The sequence below is a fragment of the Thermobia domestica genome, chromosome 11 (genome assembly GCF_964235325.1).
Source record: "Thermobia domestica chromosome 11, izTheDome1.hap1.1, whole genome shotgun sequence".
Lineage (NCBI taxonomy): Eukaryota > Metazoa > Arthropoda > Insecta > Zygentoma > Lepismatidae > Thermobia > Thermobia domestica.
In genome coordinates, this window is record NC_137464.1 from 64,467,106 (window position 1) to 64,492,895 (window position 25,790).

The 25,790-nt window shown below is 34.6% G+C and overlaps 1 protein-coding gene across 2 annotated transcripts in view; it reads right to left on the minus strand.

The window, feature by feature from the left end:
* Positions 1-278: 278 nt before the first annotated feature.
* The window catches only part of yata (N-terminal kinase-like protein yata), a 74,915-nt gene continuing 49,403 nt past the window's right edge, over positions 279-25,790 (minus strand). Inside the window, exons 9-17 of one of the 2 annotated variants that reach the window (XM_081730486.1) lie at positions 25,126-25,218; positions 22,659-22,794; positions 21,031-21,222; positions 20,685-20,846; positions 17,805-17,947; positions 17,076-17,216; positions 9,126-9,281; positions 7,469-7,580; positions 279-4,990 (exon numbers count right to left, since the gene is read on the minus strand). In XM_081730486.1, the coding sequence (XP_081586612.1) occupies positions 4,860-4,990; positions 7,469-7,580; positions 9,126-9,281; positions 17,076-17,216; positions 17,805-17,947; positions 20,685-20,846; positions 21,031-21,222; positions 22,659-22,794; positions 25,126-25,218 (1,266 nt within the window). In that variant the 3' untranslated portion in view covers positions 279-4,859. The remainder of the gene's footprint in view (positions 4,991-7,468; positions 7,581-9,125; positions 9,282-17,075; positions 17,217-17,804; positions 17,948-20,684; positions 20,847-21,030; positions 21,223-22,658; positions 22,795-25,125; positions 25,219-25,790) is intronic. The other variant, XM_081730487.1, reaches the window with a different exon arrangement.

Here is a 25,790-nt window from a genome sequence, read left to right on the forward strand (position 1 = left end):
GAAATGAGTACAGTACTATTATTTCTGTTTAACAAAAACATCTAAACTAGTGATGAGACGCATCGTAGAAGCACCCATAAGTTTTTTAATTGCAAGAAACAGAAGAAAATCGTGAGAAAACACACTTATCTTTCTTTAAATACCAAATTTACCCTAGTGCATTTGCTCTCGCGCCCTGTCTAATGTGAACTAAATGCAATTAGGCTTCATTCGGAAGCCTGAAAAAATTATATGCAATATTTCATTAATTTTTTTTTTTTTTTTTTTATATATATATATACGGAAGTTATCATTGACATATTTTCATTTTCCTTTTAGTTTAACGTTCCACAATTGTGCTCCAAGGTTTAAGGGAGACGGTAATGATGATGAATTAAATGGTGGAATGAAGAAAGAGGAAATAAATGGAAAAATCCCAAGAAAACTCAAGCACCAGAGGTGAGCATTTTACCACTGAAAATGAATAAGTTTTACGTCCCACGGTTATGTCAGCTAAGTTAAAGGAGACGGTGATGATGAGAAATGAATGAAATAGTGGAAGGAAACAACCCCGAGAAAACCCACGCATACAAAGCTCACTTGGCACGAGCTGGAATTGAATCAGGGATTCCATGCCCCAGAAGTGAGCGCTCTATCACTGACCCACGCCCGTTCTACCACTGAGCCACCCTGGTCCGACCAATAAGTTTTCTGATGAAGTAAACGCGCAATATTTAACCCACTAGTCATCACTGAGGATAAAGCAGTAATAAGCACTGAAGATTGTATTTCGAGGTTTCAGTGCCCAAATCATTTTAAAGTATCCTGGAAGTACAATAGATTTAAAAGCAAAATATTCGGTTAATATGACAAAATTCCTGGATAACTTATACAATAAGAATGGTAACGTGAGTATTAAGCTATAAAAACTGCACATAAACATCATACAGGAACTTCAGAAAACAAAGCAATCTCACAAAATCGTCATTTCATACATATTACTTACAACGAACAAGTATCTATACATACCGCTTCAAATGTCGAAATGAATTAAGTCTCTTTACGATTATGAATTAATATATGTAAGTTTAAAAAAATATACAAATAAGAATATTTCATTTATACAAACATATATGCAATAACTTTTGGATTATTTTTATACAGAAATAAAATGAAACAATTATTAAGGTATCGGTATAAGCTGTTATATGTATTTCTAGGGAAAGGGGGGGGGAGGAATAAACCTAAGCTTGCAATTGGCATTAATTAAGGAGAGAAGAAAAGCGAATCTTACTAGCGTTATAATTCATTTACCTTACATTCTTACGTGCTTTTCTTTAAAAATTAAGAATACAAGATCATCTATGCATGATATGTGTTACAACACCATTAACACTACAGTGAAAGAATTCATAAGGAACAGATAAAGAGCAACAATACGGAAGATTTCAATGTAACATTCTTAACACTGTTACTCACACGCCAACATATTAATTACAAATAAATACTCGCAAATATTCTATATCATATCTTTAATTTTTTTCTCATACTTGTAAGTCTGCGAACGTTGTACCTTATCTTTGAAAACACTCTCTTAGGAAATGCTGGTAAAAATAACACACATCAATAACACTAAAAATGCATACACAAATAGAAAGTAAGCCGACAACAGTCACTATATTGGATCTTATAACTCGGGAAAATGTTGTCTTGTATATTTTCGTGATTTTAAAAGTATATACAATATGTCAAATTTAACACTTTAAAGTTAAATTTATTTTTTTTTCTCATTTGATCTTCAAGTATTTTTTATTTCACTGTTTTATATTCCCATTGACTTTTATTAATAAGCCTAATTTAAGACCAACCGCAAAAGATTTCAGAAGCCAAATGCAAATAATCTACCATTTCCACCCATTATCTGCATTACACGGAAACTTCACTCGTCTTTAAACCTATTAACGAATAAGCTATTAACCTCATTTTCGGAAACCAAATGCCTTTTGGCTTGTGAAGCGTTCTACTGTTTGAGAATTAAAAGAGTCCGAAGGGAACAAAATCATTTCCCCATATTCCACTACGAATACTGATTACAAGAAATAATTATTTGTAGACTCCGCAAGTAGCGGAATAGTTAGCAAGCGTTCGGTTTGACAGCTGAAAAGTTTCAGTTTGGTGAGTCAGAAAATAACAATGGAAACTAGCGTGCTCACAATACATCACCAAAAGCCATCTGCCTGATCACAGACCGCCGCAAGTTGTTCAAGATTTATTTTAATGATATGACTATTAAGCACACTTATTGTAATATTTATTCGCGTTATTTTTTCTTTCTTTTTCTCTAGGAAACAAAAGTGATGTATTTTTACACTCTTTTCTTTAACTTCTTAACCCGATCCCTTTGAAATCATACTAAAATATAAATGAAAGCTATTACTCTTCTAAAATCAATATCAGAGGTCTTGACAGTGATTTTTAGTAAGCTATTTTCCTTCGCTTTTGTACTGTTCATACCTCCTGGTGAGACCCTGTCAATCTTGATGCAACACAAAGCATAGATCAGCATCGGTAAACATGAAACAATAAACACGGAGTGAAATAAGTCGCAAACCGTGGGGACCTTGATGTACTTCTTTAAAAAAAGTGAAGGCTGCAGTCTTTGTTTTCTTATTATTAATAAAATATTGGTGATGACATTAACCAAGGTTCACCAAACTTATGGATTTTTTTTTTTTTTTTTTTTTTAAGAGAACAGAAAGTCTGGTGCTAACTGTACAATCATATTCACATATTTGCCTATACATTCTACACTCTATGTTAACAACTCGATGTACTTATGCTAAATGAATCACCAGCTCCAGATAATACAATCATCCAAACGTAACACGTCTTACATATCAAGATAAGTCAAGTGGTAGCATTACTGGATAGGTGGGTATTTTTGATTAAACAGACAAAGATAAAACCATGATATTTGCCCACCTTATAAAAATATTGTTCTTTTGCTGACAAGAACAACTATTACGTTTTCCAGTTGATATCAAACGATTCGGCAATCTCATTGACACGAGTCAAGTAAATATGCTGAAGTTGCTAACTGAACTCACGTTGAAATATTTCTTCGCCTGCTTGTTATCACTAGTATTTCTCTTTTCTTTCAAGGGTGCTAGTCTCAGAGATGAAAGAACTGTACATACATTTTTTTCTTATTATTATTTCCTTTATAATGCAATTTTATGTTTTAGCAATGAAAGAAGCAATCAAAACTTAATAAATTAAGGTAAGCGATTCATAATTAACCAGGTGATAGGAAGAGGGAATTGACTTGCTGTCGTAGAGACGGACAAGCTATAAAATTTTTTCATTTTCCTTCTCTAATTATCTTGTGAACTTGCTAATAAAACCATGGCAGAGATAAGTTATAAACGTACAATCAACATGAAACATCTTTGACCATCTTGTTAACTGAGGTAACTGATTTGTTAACAAACACATGCACGCCATCCTCTGAGTTGAATACAACTTAAGTTTGATACAGATCTAGAGGCGTCAAACATACGGTGTATCAAGTGATGTAATTTTTTGCCCTCCCCGCTGGTCTACTGGCTGGCGCGTGCCTTTGATGCACGGAGTCCATCTTAAATTGTAGGTCTACATCTTATACAGCCTTGATGCTGAAACGGGTGGCTTAATTTCAAACCAACCAACCAAGTCATTTTTCCTAACTCCAATTTGTGTATGAACTAACGTGCAGAATCGGATCCAACTTTTAGGGCTACATACCAACATTACCCTTTAACTATCGCTGCACAATGTGACTAATGTTTAGCCGCATAATAGCTACTGTTAGTATGGAAAAGCCTCATACTCAAATTCTTTATTGCAAGTAACGGTATTGGATATATTACGTTTTATGGTATATTGTACTTAGAAAAATTACAGTACCTAAATTGTTTAAAATGTATTTATTTATTTCCAACTTAACTACTGCCATGGCCTATGTAATCTCAAATAACACGAATATGTTCTCTTTCAAACGCTTACATTAGCAACACCTCAGTTATTGCTACCTCAGTTACTATATAAAATTCTTTATACTGTTTCTTGAATACATCATACATTTCATGCAAGCTTCGGCGAGGTGACGTTAAATCGTTATCACAAATGTTTGACACTTCACGATACCTATTCCGACAGTGAGTTCTTTTGGCACACACTTATCACGAAATCTTACCCAAAGCAAATCATGACAAATCCGAATTAAGTGGGGATCCCTACAGATGTCAAAACTACAGGAAGACGACTACCGTCAAACGTAATATTTATATAGGGTTATTACTAGAATTATACTGGAATTACTGTTTTATCTTGCAGAATTATATTACACTATAAAAATGTGCGATTATTTGAACTACAAGACGAGAACTTGCACCCTTCATTATGAAGGAAACCTCACTGCTTTGCCCAAGACGCAAGGCATTACACTGTATGCCAATTGTATAGATTCCTTGTCTTAATGACAAACTACTCATTCAGTCGTTTGTTAGCAAAATACAATACAACGAATAAAATTCATTGTATCAAACGATAACTAATTTTCTCAACTTTCTTAACCTATCTCGCTGTACGATCCCAATTACAAATGTCTTCTTTTCAACTATTGAATTAAAATGTATCAAAATGGATCGACAAGCACTTAGGTGATGAATTTACAAAAAAAATCAGCTTGTTAGTGACTACGATCCTGAATAATTAAGAAAGAAGTTCACACCCCAATTGATGGTAAGTCAAGGCATGTATTGAATAGTTTTCATCACGTTGTTGTAAATTATTTATAGGTGTTGTGTATCAGTCTTCTCAACGTAACATGTCTGTGCATATTATAGTTTCTTGGCACCCAGCTTCATAGGCCCTCCTGTTAACCGGTTTGCACGGCGAGCTTCCAATTCCTTCTGGCGCTGGAGTTTTCGTTGCTCCCTTTTCTTCTTTGCTTCAGCCATCTTCTCGGAGGCTAAACAAAAACAAAGGAAAGTAAATGTTTGATTATTATCTCCCACTATGTCGTATGACTGTAGGGACGCCAGGGACTACTGCCACTTCTGCAGGCCAATAAATGTTCTTAGATTTTTAAGTTTTAAAAATGCACTTATAGAAGTTATATACGTTTTCTTATTCCCTTTCGTACATATTATCTATTAATGTATTAATAATATCATCACTAATTAGGTCTGCATTATTATTACTAATTCTTCAATGGTTGGAGTTCTTCTAAACCAGTGAGCCCGTGGGTCACAATCTGTTCCGTAAAGCTTATTTCCAACCAAAATTATTTTTTCCATTGAAATAAACATAAATATAATTCATCCATTTCAGTCATATAAACATGACACTGCCTTTTGCATCTTTCATTAAAGTGTTTTTTCGGATATAAGTGAAAAAGAATATGGAATGAAAATACAATTAGCCTTAATTAAAAACAAATACATAACACTGAATTAAATAAAAGAGTGTTGTATGTATTTTACTCTTATCCTGGTTGTTAATAGTTGCTGGCATAGGTGGATGGCGGGGTAGGAAGCTATGGTTTCAAAGAAACTCTGGGCAATTCTGCCTCGGAGGGTTTTGAACACACACCACTCTGATAAATAATGTTTATGGCAAACATGCGAAAGTACCAATGAGAGAGACTGTGGATACAGGCATGTGTGTGTGCATTCGTACCCCGAAATATCATTTGTGACACAGGGAAAATCTGATCATAAAACTTGTTTATGAATTGATTTGTTTGCAAAAAGATATAATATGACTCTTGAGTCCATTGCAGATAAAAAGTAATTTATATATTATTACCTAATGAGATTGTGACAGCAAATGAGTGAATAGCTAAAATAAAAATGAAAAAAATCTAAAATATCTCTAAAGAATAAAGAGAAGAGAAGATATCACATGAAATCTTATCACGATTATCTTGTGATATGTAAAGAAAGGTTACATTTAATTCTTCTTTGTGTGTATTACGTTAGTCGGGTTACATTTTGATGGTATAAATAAATTTTCCATTTGTATTGAAACGTACCTGAATTTCGAAAGTTTTGATACGAGTACACTACACGAAAACTTTGGGGTTCTTAAACTTATGACATATCACTGTCAATATGAACGTAAATTAACCACTTAATTTTGAAATAATAATAATAATAATAATCAGTCACACTCTTGTTTGATATCTTTATTGGCTATACGAATATAGTGTTTTTGCAATCAATATCATTCTAATTCGATCACTATCAATATAATTCTACCCATGGCTCTAAAAATATGCTAAATAAATTGTTTAGTAAGTTTAGGGATACTGGTGAAACATGAAATGAAGGTTTTGGACAAAATGTATAATAAAATTAATAACTCTATTTGTTACGACTTAGAAAGTACCCCATCGAAAAAAATATTTCTTAGATGTTCAGATCCAGTAACACTATAAAATATTAATCACCGTTATTTATTTCAAAAACACCTCATTCGTGTGTTAATATTTTTAGGATATTTACATTGCTGACCTTTCAAAATTTTCACTCTATTCATTTCTAATTAACACTGTCTCCCCAAGCACTTAGAGTAGTGTTTGACGTAAAACAAATACTGTATTTACACAATTGTAAGACGCCCTCAAATGTAAGACGCACCCCTAATTTTTGAAGGAAAAATTGGGAAAGAATCTTCGATGTAAAACGACCCTTGGCGAAAATGAAAAAAACTACACTGCATTGATTTTAAAGAATGAAATAAAATATTACTAAACACGGGAAAACAAATAATGTTATGGGAAAATAAAGAAACATTGAACTTACTGCAGGAATTTACGGTATATTCATGTGCATCTGCTGGTACCTTTTTTTCTTAATGTAATTACGGTACAACATTTACTTGCGTCAGCTTTATAGCAATCCATTATCGGTATCATATTATCATATTATACCAGTCACGGTATGTGGGAGAGGAAGGAACAAAGCCCCGTTGTCGTAAATTCAGAAAAATGATGATTCATCTCTTTCATTTGGCATTGGTTTGCGGGCTAATTTTAAAGGGTTTTTATTTCGCATAAAATGCATGATTGTAGTTTTGCATTCTGTTCGTACACACGAAATACACATTTTTTACAGAATCGTGACTAACGAGATTAGCAATTTTTTCGCAAAACTCCATCTAACCTAGCCTAAATTTGCATAACCCAAATCTAACACACACTTTGATTTTGGAGGGAAAAAACTGACAAAAAATGTGCATCTTAGAATCGCGTAAATACGGTAGTGAGAATAAATGCTACAAAATTAAGAACAATTATACCAACTCGCCAACATGACTGGCGGAAAGACTGAGAATAGGTTACATCGGTCAAACATTTGGAATTACAAACTTAAAACGGTAAATACTTCCCAACGTCACTCTTTCTCCCTGGTCCACTTTATAATAACAATTTATAAATACTTACGTGAAGTGATCTCATCAACGGCCTCCCATTCGGCATCGTCCCAACCTTCCGTTCCTTCTTCCTTTGTTGGAGTGCTCTTAATGTCACCGATGGCACCAGGAATTGGAGATCGCTTAATAAAAAATAACAATATTTGTAAGTTCACATCATTGTGTACATATAAGTTATCTATCTGGAAACAAGCAATATAAATACTTAACACAAGCATTATTAACATTCACGATCAGAATGGCAAAAGCAATAGAATAGCATAATTATTCATGAGACACTATACAACACCTTACGAACAGAAGAAATATAGCGGACTGTGAAATTTCTTTATATTTAAAGGACAGTGGGAGCATGCAGAAAGATTTGCACTATAATATTGGGAGAAGATTTTCAATCGATATGCATAGACATATTTACATGTGAATCAGACTACAATCCATTTCTCACTTACAGATACGAAGACACTAGGGTACCATTCCGTAAGTACTTGCAAAGCAAATGAAAAACTGGTGAAAGCATGCTCTTCCATATGTTAAAGTTAATTGACAACAGAATTATTAAAGCAAGTTATATTACAAAAATGGACAATTTCAGTGTCATTTCCATAGGAACTGCAGAACACAAACTAATATCCTTCAAAATCTTAATATTCCTATCCGTCTACTGAAACATCATACGAAATATTTCTTTCTCGTAGTAGAATACGAATCGGAATTAATATAAAATTTTAAGTAGCTTTAAGCATTATAACAATTGCATTTACGTATAATCGTTTCTTTTTATGCTTATTACGCATAGTACTGATAAGATTGAAATAGCAGATTTTTGTAGAATTTTAATTAGATATATGTAAATCGGCATAATATCGTGAGATTCATTTTTTATCTAAATTATTCATACCTTAAGGAGACAAGCATTTATTTTGACTCTGCCTTGAAACTTTTATTTACGACAAAATATGCAATAAATACACGATGATTTCTTTCCTTATAAACGACACAATATAGAATGACAAGACTAATTTACATCACCGCATCGTCTAGGAAATTAGGCATATTCCTATGTTGGATCACATTTGGACAGAAAATCGTTGACACAATATAATAACACACTTCACAATAATCTCCTCCAATAAATTGAATTATTTTTCAACTTCCACTATAATGAAGCTAGTAGAGAAAGCATTCAAAAATAAAACGTCATTAACTACAATGCGAAAGTTGATCCGCTCTAGCAAAACTGTGCATCTCCTCTTCCTATTACGAATATTATGTACTAAATAGGATAACAACATTCAACTATGACAGTATCAATTTGTAAACTTATCACGCTGTAAATGTAAAGCCTTTTCCCGTATATGAGTCTGTCAAGACATGTGATACCTCTAAGACTTGGGTCATAAATTGTCCAGAAATACATCAAGACCAGACACAAGTTACATGGAAAACAATACTAGAAGAAACACGTTACCGCTGTTAATATTAAAGAACCATGCGAACAAGGAAGATCCATTTGTCAGGATACAAGCACCAAAGCACTACTGGAAAAATATTACATCACAAAGACAGTATCATTAGCAAGTGCAAAAAATATATGAAGTCATTATTTCCAGTTCAGCGGAAGAGAAGTAAAGGAAACAATTTGAACATGTCTGCCTGACACTCACTTGCAACCTTCTCATTCCATTGATGTCATCCTTGGAAAGGTCACCCCAGTTGTATGAGCTAATTGATTTTACCCCCGGCGCTTCCATTGGAGCGAAATCTGACGGACTCCAGCCATCAGATGGAGCTGCAAATTCCGATTCAACACCTGTTGCTGGCTGTAACAAGGAAGAGCCCCATTATCAATCTCTTCACCCCTCCATTGTTGATCTGTTGTTCATGGTCCACGATGGATGTGTGCATAACAATAATGTTCGAAATTCTACGGTAGATGAACTACACCAAAGGATACACTGCATTCACTTAACCAACTCCAGCTTTTCTCTCCTATTACTTAAGCCATCAGCTGCTAAAATGGCTAAGATGCTCATCAATGCTAATAACTCGAATACGATAACTCAATATCAAGATTGTATATAAGGTAGACAATTACGTTAGTTTCATTCAAATAAAACGTATGAACACTAGTTTCTATTATTATTACAATCAAGCCAGTAACAATCACGGACAAGAAATGTATTCGTGTAATGCGATTATACATAGAAAGAAAAATATGGCACTTTCGAAGAAGAAGTGGGTGTTCAATCATATATACGTAGATACAGGCTAGATTAATTTATTTTGATACGCTCTTGTAACTTCTAAATCGATAAAAAAGTTGGCATTTTGTACGAAGCAAATATCAACAGGAAGAAATCGTTTGATATACTCTACAATATCAACGGATGAACAATTTTGCCAACTCAGCATAAAGCGTACTTTTTCAAATGGCACTACATATGATTACATAATTTATACCTACATGCTAAACGAAAACTTAAAATGCCACATTTATTATTCAGTGTTGCAAACTAAAGACATACAGTATCATGAACATTTTTTCGTGGTTGAAGGCCTCTACAACAGTATTAGCCCAACTGAGACGAACAGGGCGATGTAAGTCCGAAGTACCTTCATGATGAATACTATGATCATGATATGACGCACTTGGAATCATCATCATCATCATAGGTATTCTGCCATTATTGGCAGGTCACTTGCTGTAACTGAGAAGCTTCCGTGCTCCACGGTCTTCCGCTAACCTCTTCGTCTTCACGTACGACTTCTTTGTTTTGATAGCGTTAATTAACTGGATACTTCTTCGCCCCTCCCTCCCTTTCCTGCGACCATACCCTTTAAAAAACGTTCCTTTTTTCGCGCCAAGTGAACTTTGTGGTGGACAAACACCGTACGCGTGGAAATTCTCGGGGTTCTTTCCTCCCACTTCTTCATTCCACTATTTCATTCATTTCTCATCATCACCGTCTCCTTTAGCCTAGCCGGCATAATCGTGGACGTAAAACTTAAAGATTTCATTTTTAAAACTTTCTTCACGATACAATTCCTTCTTATCCAATGTCCCAATCAATTTCTCTTCCTCTTCTTAATAATATCTAAAATTGTTTTTATCTCCCCATCATTTCTAACACCCTCTCATTCGTTTTCCGCTAGACCCAGCTAATTCCATTCTTCTCCACACCCACATTTCGAAAGCTTCCAGTCGTTTTTCGTCGTTTGTGCGTAACGTTCATGTTTCTCATCCGTATAGTAAAATACTGCACACGAAGCACTTTATGAGTCTTTTTCTCAACTCTTTGTTCAAGGTCCCACAAAATAGTATTTGCAACAGTGGTTAAAAAAGACTAATTTGTAGGGTACGTTTAAAATGATCGTTGCTTTCTTTAGCATTAACGTATATTATTACAGCGATAGTATTTGGTAGTACTATCGCTGTAATTACTATAGTTTTAAGCAGTATTGCAAATCTTACCTATGTTTATCATATCTCAGGAACAGTTTCAGATATCAAATTACTGTAAATGGCATTATGATTATTTTCAGTTGGAAACCATCCAACTCCTTACATACAATAATTATGTAGGCACGTTTTCGAAATAAAGCCTGTAAAATGAATAAATAAATAAATAAATAAATAAACTTTCAATTTCTTTTGACTCTGTTTCTATTTGTTCGAAATGTATCATATTATAGTCATAGCATCCAATACTAAGTTACTTTAGATATGTACCGCCTCGTTTATCTCATACTCTATTACTGTCGTAGAGCCCTCCGAAATATGGATATTTGTGATACTGTAGCAACCTTAGTTGGAAACACTGAATAAAAAATGTGGTATTTTATTATTTTGTTTTACATAGATTTGAAATATGTAATAACCTGACGTAGTGTCAATGAAACCTTTTGAGATGGCAACACTGTTTACCTGGTGATATTGTCGAGTATGTTAAACTTTTTTTCCTTTCTGATATTTGCTTGGTACAACATTTCATATATTTCTATCAATTAGTTTAGAAGTTACAAGGAGGGGGTCACTTTACGTGGTTCACCCTATATACAGTATATCACCAGAGGAAGTGGATACACTTTGGGTGGGTGCTGATAATGTGGGAGATTCTAAGCAAAAAAAAAAAAAAAAGTTTTCATGAACATAGGTTCGATTCTCAATTGTTTGCAAGCCACAGGTCGTTAACCATTTTGGAACACCTCCGTACAGAAAAGTATTTTTTTACTTGGTATATAATTGCTATTCTGAGAAGTACTATGGTGCGCTGAAAAGGTAAGGAAATGACTTTCGATTAATGTATAGTACGGTATTGTAGTGCAAATGATAGGGAAACTATAAAGGAACATTTCTAGAATTGTCTTGAAAAATTTTCCCTTTTTTCGAATAATATGTGAGAATTGGATGGCAACACTATCGCCGAGGCAGACAAAATAAAGAAAGAAAGAAAGAAAGAAAAAAGAAAGAAAAGAAAAGCACAGAAAATCTGTTGTAGCCAAACATCGATGAAATGTTTCAAGTCGTTAGCTTCCATAGTGAATGATATATAGGGGCCTATCTCATTTTCTTAATTTTTCCAGGAGATAACTTTAAACCTTTTCTCATTATTTATTCTATCGTCTTCTTTTAAAATTTAGTCTGATCTCATAAGTTATATACCTGAACGCAGGATATCAAACGAAATTTTAAAAGACGACGATAGATAAACAATGAGAGAAAGTTTAAACTTGTCTTCTGAAAAAAGTAAGAAAATGAGATACGCCCTTTTGTCTCGAGAGGGATGATAATATATAATCACTAATGACTGTTATTTAAAAAAAAATATCCACTAGAAATACTGAAAATCAACTGTAATAGGGAAGAGGTACAAATACGGAAGTGAATAATCATAATAAAATCGATGACAGAAAGTAAGCTTATAAAAAATGTAGAAATAAGAAAATATAGTGTAATTTAATCCGAACGAGGTCGGAATTTGTAACAAACTACTAACACTAATGACTACGACGAATGTTATGTTTATTCGGAATGACCACAGTGTATTTTACAAAGAAGGAATATTTGTTGTTTACAAATATTCAAATGGCAACTAAGTGTACTTTCAGATGCTAATGATCTCGAGGGAGAAGTATCGATTTTTTAAAATTACTTTAAAAATCTTCCTGCCTTTCCATGGTGAGTGGCTAACAACACTGATACTGGGAAATGCAAAGACTAGGCAAAGTGTGGCGATAGGATGCAGCGCTAGCATAGTTCGTTACAACAGGTTTGGATAGCCCTGATTCATACAGCAAGTGGCGACAGAGAGCAGTACTCATTCTCCTTTAACAGCGACCTGCAACGTGTCTGAGAGGTTGTCGTGATTGATGAATAGAGCGAAGAAAAGTGTAAGGAAAATGCCGCACACTCTTACACACGAAGAATATGTGGACATGCTTTTCGTGTATGGCTACTGTCAAGGGAGAGCAAATGCAGCTAGCTGCTCAGGAATGCAGAAGACCATATTTCCAGCCCAGAACGCCAGATCGGAAAGTCTGCACAAACGTATTTCGTCTTATGTGAAAGAGGTTCATTTTCCAGTGTGATAGTGTCATCAGATCGCGCTGTAATGCAATCAGTTGAAGTACGAGAGAATATTATCGAGTGCAGAACGAAGCCCGACCACTAGCACAAGACGAATTGCGTCACGTCTCCATGTTCCACAAAGTAGCGTCTGGGGAATATTTACGTCTGGATGGGCTGTATTCATTCCATCGTCAACAAAACCAACATCTTGAACCGGGAGATGAAGCACAAATATTGCAATTTTGTCATTGATTATGACATATCAGAGAGTTGCAGCACATTTTGTTTATCAACGAGTCCACGTTTACTCGAGACGTTATAATAATACTCATCATTGATCACTGAATAACCTTCATGCTACTATCGAAATCAATCTCTAACGTTCCTCTGTTAACGTGTGGTATGACTTGGTAAATGACATGTTGATTGACCGTCATTTTCGCAGAACGAATTACAGGCCCCCGTTATCTACATTTCTTAGAAAACGACTTACCTTTACATATGGAAGATGTACTCTTAGCTACAAGAAGACGCATATGTATACAGCATGATGGCGCATCAATCAATAACAGCAGGACTGTCCGAGACCATCTTAATCACGTCTACCCCAACAGGTGGATTGGGTGGGGGAGTCTTGTTCACTGGCCTGCACGTTCCCCTGACCTCTCACCTTGGACTTTTGTGTATGGAGGTGGGTAAAAGGGGAGATGTACAAAACCAAAGTCAATACAAGGGATGAACTTGTCGCTCGCATCAACAATGCCTGTGCCCGCTTTACGGACAAATGCGATGCATTAAGATGTTCTACCCAAAGTACCCTAAACAGAGTTGACAAATGCATTGAGGTTGGTGGTGGTGGTATCTTTGAACATTTGCTGTGAGAGGTATGATACGTCAAGGGGAAACAGAAATTTTCGAAATTATTTCTCATCCTTGGAAAATTAAATAGGTGTATTTTGTAGTTACTATTTATTGTTTAGATAAAACCTGTATTTTTCAAACATTTCGCGTTTTATTCTTTTCACATTAACTTCCATGAAATTCTTGTGTGTCACTTTCTTCTGTTTTAGGATTATTATATTTCTTTCATAAAGTATGCCTCCTGTCTTCGATTTATTATGATTATTCACTTCCGTATTTGTTCATTTACTATCAATTGGTTTCCAGGATTTCTGTAATTATTTTCTCGTTCACTATGAAAGCTAACGACTTGAAACATTTCATCGATGTATGGCATACAAGCGTTTTTTTTCCTGCCTTGGCGACAATATTGTCATCCAATTCCCACAAATTATTCGAGGAAAGGAAATTTTTCGAGTTAATTTTGGAAACTTCCCTTTATAATTTTCCTATCATGTGTAATAGAGTACCATAGTATACACCATTCGAAAGGCTGCTCCCTCACCTTTCCAACGTGCTATAGCACTTCCCAGAACAGCAATTACATACCGAGTAAAAATACTTTTCTGTAGGGAGGTGTCCAAAATGGCTAACAACCTGTGGCTCAGAAACCGCTCCCTCGTGAATCGTCAACATTTCCTAAACAGAGAACGATATGTAAGGAAAAATGTTATACCAAAGCACATATGTTTTTGCTGTTTCTTGGTTTACGGTGCTTCTATGGTGTTCAACCAGTAAAACATATATGACAAGTTGTATATCTTTCAAGCACTTGGTACGTCACTAGGCAACTGAAACCTGTGATATGTTGATCGTATAACTTACACTGCTGGTTACCAATGCAGTGTCAATTTGAAAACTAATCAAAATAGCCAGCCCCGGATTGAAGATAGATCTCTCAAGTACTGAATGTAGTAGACACTTTTGCTTGTAGAATTCACTACAGGAAAGCAAGGCTGGTACTTTAATAATAATAATAATAATAAGTAAAAAAAAGAGAAAATTTCCGTCCACTCCCCCCCCCCCCCCAAAGCCGGCTTTCTGAATCTCTATTCTCCTCTCATTAACTATATTAAAATTTTATCTCTCGACTCTTTTCCAACTTACAAGGATGCTTCCAAGCTTCTACTTACCCAGTATTTTGATTTTCATATTCTATTTTTTCATATTTCCTCATTTTATTTTTTTGTAATTCATATGACTAATTTCAACATGAAACTCTCCCGAACACTTCACATATATTTTTCTGTCCTTTAATGAAGTTCTCCCTACTTCTACTTCTGCCTATCTCATGAATCGATTAGCGAAAAAGTGCCCACAGTGTACTTTATTAGTGTGTATGAATGTAAATGTGTTTCTTTAATTATTCTTATTCCAGACCAACCTGTACTGCGGATTTTATCTTCATTCACTAAATTTTCTCCACTTGTAATCTGCCAACATTTATTACTTGATTCTAAACGTCAATACGGTACAGCACCGGATGTTCCTCAGTTTCTTTAATGTTTCTTCATTCCCCACTGTCCGATGAAGTGTTAGCGAAGACCTCACAATGTAGCTTTCTTTTATGGTTTTTTTTTTTTTTTTTTTTTTTTTTTTGGTGATAGCATTTTAACTAATTTCTGATAAGTATACAAGTGTACGAAATACAGAATAGTGGAAACAAAGGAATTCCGAAATAACCATGGACAAAATTACAGAAATAATAAAAAAACATCGCAATAACAATAACAATAATTATAATAAATAAATAAATAAAAGTTAATAAGCTTTTCCACAAATATTTCATTAAACAGAGAAAGAAGTAGAAAGAAAGAAAATGTTCTATGTAAGATCAATCACCGAGAAGGTTTCGAAATGACGCCATGATGGCATCCACATAGGATAATTCTAGATGCCATAATGACGTGACTCACAATTTTTTAATCTTTTATTTTATCTATAACGTTCTTTTCTTCCTAGTTCTTCTTATTTGATCAAATATTTTTGAAAATCACAATTTTCTTTATTTTTATCTATTTTATTCTCTCTGTGTGTGTGTGGAATAGTATTTGTTTAATTTTTGGTAATTTATTTATATGTATACAGATAGATAGATAATGTGAATCGGAATAAAACGAAAATTAATTATACTTAAGACAATGTAAAACCACGCTCAGGAATTCTATCATTCTACTTACAAATTTCTGTAATTCTTGAATGTTATTTGTACTTCTGAGATTTCGACTCTCTTTGGAGTCTTGGTCATGGAATGCAGAAAAATAACATCAGAAAATTATTTTTCTTTTTCCTGTCTTCATCTTCTGTGACCAAAATTCCAGGGTGAGTCGAAAATTCAGAAGTGCAAATAATGCTCAGGAATTACAGAAATCTCTAAGTAGAATGATAATGATACTTACAATGATAGTTATGGATAATAACATCTTGAAAAGACTGCAACCACGACGCTACGCCAGACATTATTTTTATTTTCTCTTCTCTATGCCCTCGGGACGAAATAATAATAGCTATTTAGACCTTTAAGAGTATTTTTACTCATGGATGTCATGTAAAGTATCTGATTTTTATTTTTACTTTATTTCGACGTAGATAGATAGGTAGATACGCGTTTTTTGATAGATTTTTTAGGTGGATAAATCCAGATAAATAGTTATGGATATATAGATACGTCGAGTTACAAAGAAAATATATTTATGAGAAATAATTGTTTTTCACTCCATGTACTCTATGATAATTATATCAATAAAAAGGAAGAAAATATTACTCAATAAGCTTTTAAGACGTCCTACGAGTTTGTCTTTGAAGATTGGAGATAATAGGAAATAAATTATGACAACGAAATGAACAGAGAAGGGAAACTATATAACATCTAAATCTGAGCGGGATTCGAATCTGCAACAACAGCCAGCCTAATGTCTTAAAACGTTCGATCATGCCAGTCGGAAAAAAAGGGAGGGAGAGAGAGAAAGAGAGAGAGAAAGAGAAAGAAAAGAAAAATGCCCGGTCGAGAATAGAGGTTGGTAATTTTGAAGCAGCACACGGTCGGATGTATGCTAGACACATAGTAAAGTACGTTGCTGTTCTCTTGAGTATTTCTATTATATTTGCAGCGAAAATACTTAATATGGAGGCTATGTATACTTACAGGGCTAGAAGGATCTTCTAAACTTCCCCAATCGTCAGTATCCCAACCATCTGTTCCCGCTGTTCTTGTAGCATCACCTGCAGCCCCTGTTGCGATGGTAGATGCTTTCTCACTTTCTCCTTGGTTCTGATGACCAGAAGTCTACAATTAAAACACACAAAATCTATTTACTCATCGTACATTTATTTTCTTAGAACACAAAATGAGACACATTAATGTTCAAAGTAATCTTTGTACGAACCGTGAAGTTTCTAAAAACAAATTAGAACTGCCATAAAAATATCTTCACTAAAACGAACTGTAATTCACAATTGAACTTAGAGTTCAAAATGTAGTCAAATACTTCAATTACGTAGGAACTAATAATTTTTATCAACAATTTAAAATTTTAGTTGTGACTTTTCAGTTGACATTTGAATACACAGCAAAGAGACGATCCAGTCTTTCCTCCAGGGCAGATCCCATAGAAACGAAATGTGGTTCGATTTCTATAGCTTTCGACCAGCATTACACATAACAAGTTTAAATTCTAATAGCAAGTACCTCGTTATAAATATATGCTCTGTAGGAGTTGAATTAAAAAACTGCAACAAATCTTTCGAACGTATTGAATATTTCTTGGCTTCGGTAGCTCTAAGAGCTTAGTTGAATACCTGCATGCGGATCCCTATCCTGCGAATTGTACACCAATACATAATAAATAATACAAATTTCTCAACAGATAATTACCTCTATATCGCCCCAATTCTCAGTATCCCAAGTTTCGTCATAATCTGAAACGGATTCCGCTCCTTTGCTTTCTTCTTGTTCCAGCGATGTCATCGAGGTAACACTGGATGTCGTGGTGGAGATACTACTACTTGATGGTTGTTCTGAGAGTAAAATAATTTTAAAAAATATTTACCAGGCATTGGAAACACTCACTACAGCCAACAAAAAGTAACTATGGAAAATATTAATTTTCGTAACCTAAAACCTGAAGAAAGATTTAAAACAAAACAAAATAAAACAAAAACAAACAAACAAAAAAAAAAAAAAAAAAAAAAAAAAACGTAAATCATACTCTCAAAGGAAAATGTTTCGACGCTATGTTTAAAATCGTATGTAATCTAGACAATACTGCAGAAAATTCACTGTGAGTCAAAGTTTTGAGAAAATGCAATCCTTAAATCTGAACATTCGAAAACGTAACAAGACATTAATTTAAGTTATACTGATACAGGAAACAAAGCACAAAGCTGTCGGGAAGCTACATCTGAGACGGTACGTAATTCAGACTATACTACAGAAACCAAAGACATACTTGTAAAGTATTCCACACTATCACCGTAAGCACCCACAGCTTTGGAGAATGTGATATATGACGAATCTGATATATTACACAGTGAGGAAACTAGGAAACAAGATTGATTTTATTTATTTATTTACTTTTGCTGTGAAGTTAAGTTTTGGCACGGAAAGTCTTCTTAGTGGTGAATCTTGTGTGTGCCCTTGGGAATACGTACAGGTATTTTCAGCTCGGCTACTCGCAAGTGTAGCGGCTCAATAGAGACTAGTGTTGTGATACCCCGTCACTCTTTCAATAATGGAACAGTGAATATCAAATTAAGTGCGCGCTTCAGGAGAACTCTAACAGAAGAGGAGATATTGAAAAAGGATTATGGGGACAACTGCCGTTCTCGCTACCGTATTATTGAATGGCATAAGAGATTCAGTGCTGGCAAAGAGAGTGTGGAAGATGGCGAGCGCCCAGATCCAAGCACGTCAGATAGAACAACTGAAATGATTGGCAAAGTTCGGGATATCATTTTGAATGACTGAAATCTGTCTCTCCCAATAATAATAATAAACGATTTAAAGAAACGGAAGCTATATGCTCATTATATATATATATATCTGGGCCATCTTCATTTGTGACCTGAATTGAGATAATGTGTATAGTTACTGTGCTCTGATACGCGTCTATACTACGCAAAACAGTTGATTATTTCCAAGAACATTCTCGCTCATATATTAAAAACTGAAAATTTAAACATAATATGTATCCTACGAAGCTTCTTTTGATTTCTCCGTTCTCATTAACATGGAGGCAGGCTACTTTCAATCTTCAACTGTTATTGGAGATAAAAATACTTTACTTTATATCTGAAGAAAGGAAGACTCATCTTAAATTTTTATTGCTTCATAAGGGCATCAACTGCAAGGGGTCATAAGGGTCAACTTCATAAGGGGCATCAACTGCACTGTTAACATAAGTTATCAATACTATGGTATTTCCTTTCTACCCGTGAAGCTCCTTTCACGTTTAAGAAATGCTCCTCGGATAGGAAGGAATCAACATACACGGTAAAAAATATTTTTATATCCAGTTTTAAATATGTATTCTTATAGCTATCATTAGCAATTACTTCGATTTTGATGTTATCTACGCTTGCAGGAAATTTGGTGACAAGGTTAATAGATCTTTGTATCTAGTAGAAATAAAAGTAAATATCCTAGGTCCAGGCCCGTATTTATATATTGTGCGTCCCTGTGCTCTAAATTATTTGCCGCCTCCCGCACAAAAAACCCTCTTCCCTCGAAAACGACCAATATTAGTGTTGAATTCATAGTTTTTGGGGTCGCTGAGATGAATACTGACAGTTTTAATCCGATTCAACTTAAGGTTATACTGCACCCCAGGGAGAGAGCGAGATTTTAAAACTAACCGAAAACGTATTTTAAAACTAACCGTATTAGTATTCAATTCATAGTTTTCGAGGTCCCTAGATTTAACAGTATCAGTTTTCATGATGTTCAAGTTTAACCTTACCCGAAGTGGGGTGGGAGAGGATGATTTTTTTTTTTTAATAATCAGATAAGCTAGCTAATTAGTAACAACTGTAATTAGAGCGAATTAAACACGTTAACATTTTCTCGCGCTTGCGCGGGACTGTGCGGGTTGCTTGTTCAAATTTTTGACGGCCTGTGCTGAAGCACAGAATAACACTTACCTAAATACGGGCCTGCCTAGGTCTAACGAAGTGTATTGACATGATACAGTAGTCATAAAAAGTAATTTCTCTTAAAATCTTTAAACCCACAACCTCTATATATTATTTCTCTGGGATCAGCATAGAAATGTTTCGAGATGTAGAACATTTTGGTGATGTAACAATGAATTAACTTCGTCTAAACAAAAGATGATGTCACTAAACACTAAAGAATGTGGAATCCAGACAGGACCAAGAAAGAGCAATACTTGTAGAAAATACAGTAATAGATCGTTTTTCATAACCATTATATATAATAAACCTTGTCTGTATGAACGTTCCAATTAATGTCCTGTATACAAACAAACTCCTAAGATTTCTAAAAAAGAATACAAATAAACTCCTAAGATTTCACACACACACACACACACACACACACAAAAAAAAAAAAAAAACGAACTACTCAAGAAATAAAGTGAACTTTTTTGTATTGATTTAATAATAAGAGAGCATTTCTTCCATTTTCCCTACAGTTTCAATTCACTATTTACCTATGCAAAGATACGAGGTACAGATCTTTCTTCTGTTTCAATCTTAGGAAGCTGAAAATTACGAAACATTGAAAGATAATACTTACCAAGAGAGCCAGGTTTGCTAAGACTTTTGCTAGTGACACTTGTGGATCTGACAGTATCTGAATGACTCCTGTAGAATTTTGACGTAACGGCGCTAACTGCCCATCCTGCCCACGTCGCAGCTGCATTGGATAAACTTGGTGTCGCGGTGTGAACATCAGCCTCTGGAAAGAAAATACAGTTAATAATGTATTTTCACGAAAATTTTAATATATTATGTACAGCAGAGATAGCACAAATAATCTGATGGAGGTAATTCAATATCTACGGCCAAAATAATGATAACTATGTCTGATAGTCGAAAACAGATAGCACATGTCATTAAATTATATCAAAATTCGTACTTACCCATGGACTCTCTGAGACTTGGGTCTTCTGATACTTTCTCCATTTTTCCTAGGAATCCTTTTATAGTACGAAAAACATTATCTCTCACTGACTTTTCCGGATCAATAGTTAATTGACAAAGGGCAGGAAGTATCCGTGCTGCTACTTCTGACAAGAGGAAATATTGCTGAGTTGCTGCCAACGCTAAAACACCTGGAATATAGAAATAAATGTAATCAATAACAAAACCCTGTTTGTCCATCTAAACCAAATCTTCAATATTATTTCTGTCCTGTAATTCGTCGTCATCTTTGCTTTTTTGCATTACATGAAGTACATAGTATCCCACCAGTTTCGGAAGCTATACTGAATAATTTCCTAGAAATGGACGCTTCTTTCGGTGCCGCTTTAAGAAATCTCCTCTACTGGTCTTCAAACCTTCAACTCTCAGTGTAATGTTTAGCATGTTTAGTAGCCTCGGTCTAAAGACAGCCAGTTGTTCACAAAGCGAAGCCGCTGTTGAAGAGAAAGAAGGAAAGGAAAAAGTATAATTGACAAAGATTTGGCAACAGTTTGGGTTCAATTTATTGCTTTTCAGTTAGTTTTCAAGGGGGAGAAAAAACAAACAGGACAATATGAAAAGAAACCCCGGCTCACATGGCGGCCGCTTCCCCTTTGTGAGCAAGTGGCTGTCTCTAGACCGGGGCTACTATGAAGTAAAACTTTCGAAATTATCAAAAATATACGTATATATTTAATTATAACTCCGGATATTACTTTTGACTACAATTCAACTGGTCATTGTTTAACAACAAAATTGTATATTAGCTCGATATTGTCGTTACTTCAATTTCAATTTCAATGCCTTAACTTCTATTGTTTGATGAGTTATTATGTCCTTGATCCTCAACGAATACACATTGAAGAAAAACAATCCGGGTAGGAAAGCAACTAGGAGATATGAAACTGAGGCAAATCCAATCTGAATGTTTGGACTTTGGAACGTACCGATTACAGAAGACTAGCACGCTATTGTCGAAGTAATCTTAGAGATGAAAAATGAGGGGTTCCGGATAGTAACAGCAAACTCATCATCAGCTCAATTACTTCCATTTATCTAAACCAATAACAGAAATTTCAATAATAATAATAATAATAATAATAATAATAATAATAATAATAATAATAATAATAATAATAATAAATTGATAGAGTAAGGTTTTGTTGGGTTTGTCCTTAGTCTGTCCAATTAGCAACGCTAAGCTGTCCATTTGCTAACATATACAACCATGAAGGAAATAGGGGGTGCGGTGGTTCAGAGGGAAACGTTCACCTCTGGTGCATGGGGTCCTTGCTTCGATCCCAGCTCGCACCAGGTGAACTTTGTGGTGGACAAACACCGTGTGCGTGGGTTTTCTCGGGGTCTCCCATTTCTTCTCCTTTCTTCATTCCACCATTTCCTTCATTTCTCATCATCACAGTTTCCTTTAGCCTAGCCAGCATAACTATGGGACGTAAAATGTGAAGATTTCATTTTATTTCATTTCATGAAGGAAATAATGAATCGCGAATCCACGGAGCAAAATTCATTTATCACTTTTAATTGAAGTTTGTTTGAAAAGACAAAAATTAGTGCTCACTGTACATACCTGCGCTCCGGGCTGGTGGGAAGGGATCCTTCATAGCACGAATAAAAGCAGATATCAATACCTTCTGTCTTATTTGGGGATGTAAGTGTTGTGCGATTTTTCCAAGACATACTGTTGTATTGGTACGTATGCCTCCCTAACGAAAGAAACCAGAAATTAAATTAGACTATATGCTTTACCATCAACTAATACGGTTCTCTTAAGATCAATCTTAGCTTTATGTCTCTACAGAGACTCCGTATTTGAGATTTTTTTTTTTTTTAAATCATAAATAGAAACAAAAAGCAACATAACTTATCCAGCAATTTAACGTAAGTGATTTATATACATGTTGATCCACGGAACTCATTATAGCAAATTCAAACTGCCAACTTTACCTGATAGGGTTTAAGTATGAAGTGAACCTACTGATATACAGAGAGCATTGCGCTATGGATTTTGGTTATGATTGGCTAGCCTTTTAGCAGAATTTAATGTATGAAGAGCGATGCTAACTCCCTACCGCACTGGAATACCGCTTCTCGTGGGATCAGCGAAGTCAAGCAGTCTCGGATTTGTTTGAAGGAAAGATGCGATGGCGAGATGGATGAGAGTTCACTATCCCTTTTAGCAGCAAGATTATATGAAACGTGGACCTACAGGTTAATGCAGATTCTGACCCATATGGGCTCCCATCTGGAAGCGAACCCAGTTCTCCCGCGCCAAAGACGCGTAGGGTAAACATATAGCCACGAGGGAGCTCCAAGGAAAGATAGGTAACCGTTCGTACTCACCAAATGGTGTTGGCTTTGTGGTATCCAATCAGCGTCGTGAGAATAATTGGGGAATTATTTGAAAGAAGGAAGTAACTCCGGTTCAGAAAGCCAGCATTAACGGCGACAGGAGATCATGTGTTGACCACACATCACCCCAAAGGCATGAATGCCCCAAGCCAGCTGGTAGACCCTCGCCTCTCAAGGCTTTTGTACCATGAGTTTAAATTAAGTGAATGAAGAGCAGATAGCCCTCTATACCATGCTACTTACAAACTCAGATCATACCCTTAATAATCGCCACAATTACCTCCAGAACTCGCTGCACTTTCGTAAGAGTTTGCAACAATCAGAAGACTAGGAACTGAATATATTCACTGAAATTATGTTAAACAACAAGTAAAAGAGCAGAATCTTACTGAACTTAAAACTTTATTATTCATAATAAGGGAACGGAAATGCCATCGTCTGTTATTAAATTTTTAATCTGTTGTTGAATTTTCGTTATCGATATTAATGCTACCTATTGGTTCAAGTAAACGTGTTTATCTGAGCTTTTGAAAGGAAATTCTCAGTTGGGTACCCCGTAAATGATTAGTTTACCCGACACAAAACTAAGGAAGAAAATAGACGAAACTGAGCAGCAAGAAACTGTCAAAATTTTTTATTATGATTGGCCCTTTACTGCTTGTTCCACTAAGCTGAAACTAATTTTGGCTAACTTTCACATTATGGTAGAAATTTACTTGTCTCTTCTAACTTAGAATAACCAGGACGTGTATCAATTTAGAAATCAAATTTCTAACTATTAATTGACCTGGTCACTAAATTTCAGATCTTTAAACAGGAAAGTTACCACGGTAATAACGTTATTTGAATTGTTTCTCGTGTATCAGACCTCTAATATAAAGTATACTTGTAAAAATAAAGATCTTGAAATTGTTAGAAACAAAATTACTGCATAATCAGTATTAACGATTTCTGCTGTTATAAAGTAAACGCATCTTCACTTCTGAAAGCTCTACTCCTCATTTATAATAGTAATCCTTGCTATGTAGGCAACATTAAAAAGGAAATAAGAGTAACTCTTTCATCACTTAAAGACAGATTTCCTTCATTTGAATCATAGAAACATTCACCTTCATACGGTTCAAATAGAATTCATTAATTCATTCTAAACGTTTCTGACTTGTCTTCTCTACGGATTAAATAGTAAGTAACTCAAGAGCTAAATTACGACTTTTTCTTGACTTTTAGGATCTTCCTGTAATTTCTTGACTTTAATAAAATGGATGAACTATTTTTTCTTTAACTACCTCTTTTCCTCCCTCCATATCCTCTTCAACTCCAAACCCATCATTGCTAACACTACGTTGTTCAAGCATGGCATTAATTGTGGTATAATTCATGAGGTCTAGATGACTGAGTAGAACCCCTACAAGTGAAAATGTGTGTGAGATCCAGAATCGGACTCAGTAATTATTGTTAGCACTCCTGCATGGTTAGCCAAAAACCTGAGTTTGATAACATTCCAGTAGTCGCAAATATCATTAAATATATTACTTTCTTTAGTTCAAATTATAATATCACATTTTAATATTTCCCTTGTGTGTTTCCCTTAACAGCAACTAAACCACAACTTAATAGTTTTGGGGCAAAATTTTACATATAATACAGTAAAGAAAATCCGACTAATGCAAACACAACTAACTCACCTGATCATCTTTGGACTGCAGCCTCGCAAAATGTCTGAGAACCTCAACATTGAGATTATTATAATTTAATTTTGGTGCTAGATGTATCACAGACTGTAAGAATATGTAGAATATTCTTCATTAGAAAAGCACATAGAATAAAATTACATGAATAAACAAATACACGAAAGACAGAGGATTATCATCTTTTATTGGCGGAAGAAGAATTGTTAATAAAAGTACAGGTTATATGATACATTAGCTTCTCTTAAAATCCTTAGCGTTAATTTTCTCATATTTTCACAATTTTAATACAAAATTAACAAATCCTACTGCTTATTTCTTACTTAGATTATAGTAATAGAGTCCCTCCAATGTAAGTGTAATATTGTGCATTAAAATTAAACTTCGACTTCAATTTCTTCAAATTGAACGCATCGAAAATATATTTGTAGTTCCTTTCATTGCTTCATATTTAAATAAACATTTTTTCAATACTAATTGAATTTCAGTATTCGTATATTATCAACAATTTAACCTCTTTCTATAATATTTTAGACTTATTTAACAATACATTTGACTCCTAAAATTCTGTACATTCTAATACTTAAGAGAGGACGGGCAGTCAAATCCAAGTATATATTATTATGAAATTATAGATTATTATGATCTTATTACAATAAATT